The following is an 8,695-nucleotide window of genomic DNA, read 5'->3' on the forward strand; positions in this document are numbered from 1 at the left end:
ACAACAACAATCGGGCATATCTTTTTCTCATTGTCGTGATCCGGTCGTTCTGCGGACGAGAGGGAACTGTTTTTTTTTTATTTTACCTTCTGCATGGTTGTAACACAACGTTGTGCGGTGGTGGTGTTGCTGTAAAAATTCACACGGTATGAAATAGGTATTTTCGCGATGTGAAAAATGAAAGGAAAACTGTTTCATGGTGGGTAGATTTTTCATGCCAATGGAAGGTATTTATCTGGTATTTCGAAATCCATTGGCGAGACATGAAACTGGATTCACATTTTTTATGAATTTAATCGATTTTTTATTTTGAACAAATGAAGACGGTGGAGTCTTAAGGAAATGACATGGGAAAGGATCGAGGCAATCTGAAATCTGAGTTGGGGAATAGGGGGGCGGGAGGACTTGGACTTGCCGACATCATTTAGATCGAACTTTTTGGATACTTTTTTCCCTAGTCTTTATTTATTTAAAAAATACGTTAAACAGGCATCCTCGAGACCCTTGGAGTCCATTTTTAAAATGGACTCCAAGGAAATGGACATCATGTCCTTTTTGCGTGGGGTTGTGCGCCATTTTTTGTCAAGTAGGTTAAGTCAGGTCATAGATATATTGCAAGGAACATGCAAATCACTCCCTCATAATACGCTGTCGCGCAAGGGCCTTCCGCCATTTTCTAGTGTATTTTTTCCGTGTACGTATTCATATTAATTTCTCATCCCCATGAACTTTTAACGGGCTCTGAACCCTGATCACATCCTGGATGTGCTCTGATTGAACCTCAGTGGAACCTTCATTAAACCCCAGTGGAGAACACACTCGAAGCTTCAGTCGGGAGTCCCATTGGTAACATATTTATTTACAAAACGCAATTGCGATGGTTTTTTGGAAGAGAGGAAGAGTGAAAGTGTTAGAGTGCCTGAGGAGATTTCCAAGCGAAGAGATTTTCCAAAATTTTGTTTTATAATCATTTAGGAGATATTCGGAATTAATTTGAAGAATATGAATGAGATTTTATCGATGAGGATAATGTCATTCACATAATCACTTAATGGGGGAATCATGAGTCTACTGCCGATATTTTAAAAATTAAAAAGTCTAATGATATCAACACTTTTCTAATTTCGTGAATAAATTGATTATTCAAATACTTCCGGAATTATTCAGAATGTCATTATTAGTTACAGTTGTACAGAACTTTTGGAATTCTATATCGAAAGAAAGTTTTCATTTTCAGAAGTTTGGTCTTAATTATGAGGCGTAGTCCGGAATTTTCCATGAAGTTACAATTAGAAAAGAGTTAAACAAAACGGAAGAACTTAATCCTGGATAACAAAAAATATCCCATTAGTATAATAAATACTATTCATAGTTATGAATAGTAAGACTAAGGCTAAAATTGGAAAAAATTAATTGAAAAATAGCATCATTTAATTTAGTAGAAGTAAATGAAGCTTTAATTTTTTGTAGTAAAAGAAAATCACAAATTGAAAATTTATTATTCTTTTGTTAGTAAAAATTACTATCTTGGTGTGACATGAATTACGCATCTTATTCCTAGAATTAACAACGATTTTTGCATTTCCAGGTGTATACCCATCCGATAGAAAAACAACTTACCACACACGTTATCCTAGATTCCTGTACTGTACAACGAGGAGTATAATCTACCCTCAATTGAATGACGGGAAAACAACGCACGTCGGCATTAGAAAGAGAACCCATAGGTACACCTTATTACTTAACTTTTATTTAGTGTCGTTAGAATTTTCGTCATACCCAATTACCACGTAACACCCTTTCTCCAGGTGGCTTTTACTGAAATTTAGTAGGGGAGGGGCTACCGAAAATGCGTTATTACACGTTCGTAAATATTTTATAAAAAATTTAAACGCACTTGCAAACAAATTCCATTGACGTTCTCTTTTTTCGATTCGATGCAATTGAAAAAAATTCTGTTGTATATTTTGATTTCTTCAAATGCGCAAAAAATTACTTCTCACGGAATTTTCCAGAAGCGGTTATTTATTATCTATCACGGTGACAATTTAAAAATTCTGACATTTACATTTTCTGATTTAAGATGTTCTTCACTATTTCACTATTTCTCAAGAAAAAATTCTCTACGATCGCTTCACATTACATAAATATAATTTTCAGTAGTTTTATGCGGTAAAAGTAATCATCAAGATTTTGACTGCACATCCTGAATCGTTAGTGTTCGAATTAAATTAGGTGAAACAGGTGTGTTAATTATTCGAACTCACTGAGATTCATCGGTGATTAAATGTGAATGTGAGGCGATAAGTCAGAGAGCCCTTTAGTATTCCAAAATTTCTCATTTTCGAATGCTAAAAGATCTTGAATTTTGATATCATGGAACTGAAAACAATTTTCTGCCGCCGTGATTTTTGGTAATTAAAATATTTTCTTTTCACTTTAAGCACTATATTTTATCACGATAGAGGAGATTGTGTCAATGTGTTCTCAATTTCTTGATGTCTGAACAACTCGGAGACTTGATAAATCAAAAGTTGGGAAAGGTCAACGAGGAATTCCGAATTAATCAAGTAGAGGTTTACAGGTGCAATGTGACTGTCATGACATCTTTTCCACGCTTTTTCTCGCGGAGAATGTAGGGAATAAAACGCGTATACACACAGAACAGTTTTTATCTAAATTTAATTGTAATTGATTCGACTTTGGTGAAATAGTTTCTCATCGGGTTATATAATTCTTTTTATTCACAACGAATATATATTTTTTATTATAGTAACAAATATTAGTTGATTCAGACATAAAGACATTGTGAGAAGTAAAACTATTGTGTGGGTCACGCCAATGAATTTTTTAAATAATTAAATTATTGAAATTATGTGAATAATGAAACAGCACAATTTCAATAATTAATTACAAAAGGAATGTCGGTTTGGGAAAAAGGGCTGAATAGAAGAGAATCAAGAAAGTTGATTGAAGAAAGCTTTGACATCATGAGAACTCAAAAATGCTGAACTCCAATTTGAGCGAAAGAAAATTCTCATTTGGAAGGAACAAAGTCCAGCGGAATAATCTCATTACCTTCGGAAGCGTAAGAATTTCCCCAATTGCAGATATAAAACTAACATGAACAAGATGATTTCCGTTTATTCATCGCGTAGAAATACAACCGAAGAAGTAGGACCCTGACCTCGGCGGTTAGTGTCTGGAGGCCGTGAGTACACTTGTCAAGAGGCAGAGCGCCGAGAGGAGACCAACAAAGAGTTGGAGTATAAGGCAAAGGCCACAGAACAGACAAGCCCATTTATTGCTCGATCACGAGTTTCAATGAATCTGACGCTCAAAGGAGAACACAATTTCACTTGGATGGGGTCGAACGCGCATTAACGCCCTCTTCTTTATTCCCCAACGCATTGTCATGCTCAGCAGGTTTCCAACCTGCAGTAGCACACTCCAAATGACATAATTGTCATTTCGAAAATGCGGCTCAACCAGCGCATAATTCATAAGCGATGGATCGTAAAGTGCCTGGACACTCCATGATTCGATGATTTTGGCCTTGCACAATTGCAATACCCGAATTTATTGATCATTAAAGTGCCATGAAGTTTTGACTTTGAACATTGGAACTGGGGACTTCACTCTACACTGAGAGAATATATATTCTATTACGAGATATATCTTCAGTGTCAACTTTTGTCTTTCTAAAAAGCAAACATGGACACGTTAGGCCTGAAATAAGACCTCAACTGGAGAGAGAAAGTAAGACGGTTTTCATGGGTACAATCATCTTGGGTCAAATTTTCACGAAGCCCACCTACTGATCAAACTCGAATTGAATAGCATTCCATGAAGCATGAATGAACAAGGCATAAGTGTCCAGATCATTCAGGTCAGAGGAAAATAAATTAATTCAACTTTCCTAATGTTCCGTTTACTAACGTTTTCATCGAATGAAGTTGATTAGATTTAATCGCTGGATATGTGATATTATCGAACATCTTTTATATTAACAGTCAGATAATCTAAATTCGATATATTGAACTCATAATCGATGTTTTCATTTTGATAAAACAACGTTATTACCCCGGGATAAATTTTTTGATTCAACTAAAAGGAAGTTGTGACTCAATATTTTGTAAGAAATACTGTCATTTAGACTTTTGCCCCATTAAATATTTTGTGAGGTACCCACATAAGCTGTCATGGTCAATGAAGCCAGTTGACATATATGCGATGACCTGCGAGAGCCCTCTCTCACTACTCGGACATTACCGAGAGCAGATCATACAAATTTGTACAGAATTTGTTCGGGTAGTGAGGGTGTGTTATTTGTCTTCAAAGCATTTGCCTTCAATCGAAAAAAAATAATCCACGTTTATCGAAATATTGAGGAAGGTTGAATTTCAGGAACTCACACTCTTGGTGGTGATCTAGAACAAATGGAATTATAATCTTTATTAGAATCATGCATTGTGATATTAAAATGCATCAGTTAATAAATTGAAACATGTGATTTTTATCAGCCATATCGCTTCTTGGAATGAGGACAATTATACATAATTAACTAAAGGACTACATTACCTGATGCTTTTAATACCATGATCAAAGTCGGCCATTGCCAAGCATATTTTACACTTAAAGACACTTAAACAACTATTTTATAGGATTATTATCAATGGTAACAATTGATAATCCTATGAGGGATTAATTATTCATAAAATTTTAATTGATTGATATTTATTCAATCTGTCATATTCGATACAACTTTACATGGGTCAACCGATATTTTATTTTTTAACTACAAGCAATGTGAAAAATTATTAATAACATCATCAAAAATTACCTAAATGTCTATTACATTGACTATTACGATTTTACACTTTTTGCAAATTTATCCTCTGCCCATGTTATACAACACAGAATGATAAACTCAAACAAAAACTTGAGCTAGAAAGATTACGAATGATCCAATCCACAGAAAGCAAACGTTACCTTTTCGTGTTTCATTAGCTCGGTTGATGAAACACTTTAATCATCCGATTAATTAATCAATCGCTTGCATAACTTGAATCGCATACTCACGTCCACCTCGGACAGATTAAAAGGAGGGCGTCGATCCTGGACACGAGGCATTCGTTAAATGAGGAATTATAATAGTTACAATCCATTCGGACTGAGTTAAACGGTAATACGAGAACGTTCGCCTTGACGTCTGGGCGAGTGGGAAATGTTGGCGCGAGTGCGGTATGGAAAGGTACTCCATATCTCGCCCAGCCGTGGGTGTTAAAACTGTCATTGTCCCGATATTCCCCGCTTAATCGACAGCGCAATCGCAACAATAGAAAATCACTTTAATTAGGGGGGATTAAGTTCATTGTCAATAGTAATAGTCTATAAACCGCCCCCTAATTATGCAATTATTTTCCGCAATAAGGGAATAGTTGATTGAATGATTAAAAAATAATAGTTGAAGTAAATTGTAGAATAGTATAATTGAATAACTCTTTAGTGAAAAATTCAAAAAGAGACGCCATTCTGCAACAAACTGCTGATTTATGAGCAAAAATTATTATACTCATTTGGAAAAAAACTGCAATTGTCCACTTACATTTAACTATACTGTCTCGTAATTTTGAGGTCATGAACAATAGATTTTTTTAAACATTCATAGCTCGGGAAATATATTTTTTTATGATTATATGTTCGCGTCAGTAACTCTTGATACTCCTATTCGAATCAGTAATTTAAATTGCAGAATAGGAAATATAAATCATGACGACATAGATTCGAGTTTAGTACTAAATATTTATTGACAATGTGATTTATTGTGAAGGGAAATATTAAAAATATCGAAATTATGGCTCTAATAATTATTCATCCGCTAATCAACGAAGATCTATAACAGGAAGAAAATAACTGATGATAAAATGCAAGTTTCTGTAAAAGTGAAAAGATCAGCGGACCATTATTTATTATTCTCGAGCAAAATATCGGTAAACGGTTTTTACAGCAGAGTAAATTTTCTTTACGATGAAGTACTTAAACATTTTTTTCTATCCTCACTCTGCTTTGAGTCATTTCCATTCAAAAACTTCGGCGTCTGATATAAATACTTAGGTTTTTTTATTTTTTCGAAATCAATAATTGAGTGGATAATTTTATAATTGAACAGTAAAAAATTCAAGTTGACGACTTGGAATTACTGAATATTAAATGGAAACAATGCTGCTCCACCCTTCCCACTTATAGTTTTTTTTTTCAATTTTTGTACTAACTAATTTCTTCCAATATCCATAAAATGGCGAATAATAACATACGGAGCATGACCCAGAAACCCATAATTTATTGCTTCTAAACACAATTACAGTTGTCATAACATTCTTTTGCACTCTCGAGATAGTCTTGCGACTGATACTAGAAATAAGAAAAATGGTAAGCACTGAAGTAGTCCCTGGGGCTAGTGTATGCATATTGCAGTCTCGTTAGAGCTCTGGAAAGTTGAGCAGCATTGGTGGTCACTAAGTGAAGTGGTGACTGCTGGGAACACCTACGAAAAAACGCTGTATCGACATTGGAAATGTTTGGCTTATATAGAACAGCAAGAAAACTTCTTCTCATATTTAGTTTTATAAAATTCGATAGGCGTTGAAAACAATTTTTCTTTCAATTATTCAACAGAATATGAAAATTAAAATACTGATCCCTGTCATATGAAAAATATTACTGTTATTACATTATTATTATAAACTTAAAATATTGAATTGTGATCAATGGCAAAAGTTGGACGAAAAATCGTAAAGCCATCGCGTTATTGGGACAAATCTATCTACGAACACGTGATCCTCGCATTGATCCTTTCTTCTTCTCAATAATTATTCCAGCGGTCATTTGTCCTCATCGACTGGTGAACCGGCAATATCCATAACACGAATGCTGGACGATCACTCGGTTAGGCTTTTTCCATGTGAAAGTAAACTTCTTACTATCGACGAAGAAAGTACGAATCTCGCACTTCAATTTCTTCAATTCTTTCAGTTTCAGGGCAAGAAAAAATTTTATGAAGAACAGACTGTTGTCAAGTGATTTTGACTCTGAATGGATAAGGAAAGCAACTATTGGCTGCGACTACTGGGAAGCGGAATTTTTTTTTACTAATTTCTCACTGGTCTTTGGATTGTGGGACAGCTGTGAGGTATGACTGGCAACGCGTGCCTCTCCCGGTTACCGGTACGGAATGGGGTGGTGGTACGGGGCCTTTGGCAGGGCCTCAACACCGCAAACGTTCCACCACCTACCGACACTCCACCAACAGCCAAGTCATAGTGCGGACGCGGGACCGGCGTTCGGTATTTTTGAATTAATGTAAACGTCAAATGCAAAAATCATCGATTTATCATTCACTGAAAATATTCACGATTGTTCACCAAGTTATAATTAGCATTCGGGCCTAAATGAGTGAAATTTCGGTGACAATTTTTCAATAGAAAGAAAAATTTGGAAGATCGTTCAAGTGATTTACATAAAATTATTGGTGCGAATTAATTATTCATCGAAAATTAGGAGATTGAGACATCAGTGGATATTCTTTTAAAGTTGACTAGTGGGTCAGCTGCAAGACAACGGTTTTGTGGAGAACGTGAGAGTTCTATTTTGTTTAATCGGCAGGAGACTAGTTAACGGTTCAACTCTGTCATGGACCACATATCTTTTTAACGACAGATTAACATCTAGATAAGGTCAATAAAATAAACCAGGGAAAAAGGTTGGAAGTAATTCATTAATTCTTACGATTCTGAAAAAAGTGAGGTGATTTAAATCAAACTATTTGACTTTGTTTCACTTTGACAAACTGGACCATCGGACAGATTAAAAGTGGTTGCAGTCGTGTGCTGCGGGAGAAAGGTGTGTAATAAAGTGTGAATAGTGGAGTTTGTTAACAAAGTGTGGAAAATTCGTTGATAATGAGAGCGGCGGTGTTGACCGCTTGCCTCTTGGGCTTCGCTGTGGGTGGTAGCCCAAGGCTGCCGAGGACTTCCGCGGATCAGAGGAGTATAAGGAATGCTCAGAACATCAATACCACGGGGAATCTACTGCCACCTGTTACGAGAGGCTCCCAGAGAAATCGGTGAGTTGGTCATTCCATTTTTAGGGGGTTTTCGTTACCAAATGAAACGTTTTTATAAACCATTAAAGCAATAGGTTTTCGAGTATATCACCACTGGTATATCTATTATATCGGAGCATTTACTGGGAAATTGCAGTTCTCTCGTACTCAGTGGATTGAAAATTCAGGAAAATCGAAAATTGTCCTGAACATTACAACTCCATTACGTTTTATTTCAGACTTTTCAATTTAACAGATTTTTTATCCTTTCCTTCCATTAAACTTAATTATTGCTAATCTCATCGATACCATTCCGCCCTTGCGACATTATAACTCCGAACTCCCAACAAATTAAATTCAATTCAATTGAAATAAAAGTTAAAACGTCAATTTTTCCGATATTTCCGCGAGTCAATTATTGGTAATTGTGGAGAAATTGTATAGAGATCGATTCAGGATTATCCAGCAAACGTCTAGGTGATGTCTGACCCATGGCCGTCGACCACGTTATTACACCCGCACATGAATAACGACGTAGGCGTGTCCGCATTATTTTTCCCAGCGATTGGCAAGAAAGTTGCATTCATAAAA

General features: G+C 35.7%; 1 protein-coding gene across 2 annotated transcripts in view; it reads left to right on the forward strand.

Annotated features, from left to right (window-relative positions):
• Window positions 1-9: 9 nt before the first annotated feature.
• Window positions 10-8,695, forward strand: part of LOC135165598 (uncharacterized protein) — a 63,332-nt gene continuing 54,646 nt past the window's right edge. The window contains exons 1-3 of one of the 2 annotated variants that reach the window (XM_064127038.1): window positions 10-146; window positions 1,589-1,727; window positions 7,036-8,125. In XM_064127038.1, coding sequence (XP_063983108.1) covers window positions 7,962-8,125 — 164 coding nt within the window. In that variant the 5' untranslated portion in view covers window positions 10-146; window positions 1,589-1,727; window positions 7,036-7,961. Of the gene's footprint in view, window positions 147-179; window positions 200-1,588; window positions 1,728-7,035; window positions 8,126-8,695 lie in introns of those variants that run through there. The other variant, XM_064127039.1, reaches the window with a different exon arrangement.

Source organism: Diachasmimorpha longicaudata, chromosome 8 (genome assembly GCF_034640455.1).
Source record: "Diachasmimorpha longicaudata isolate KC_UGA_2023 chromosome 8, iyDiaLong2, whole genome shotgun sequence".
Lineage (NCBI taxonomy): Eukaryota > Metazoa > Arthropoda > Insecta > Hymenoptera > Braconidae > Diachasmimorpha > Diachasmimorpha longicaudata.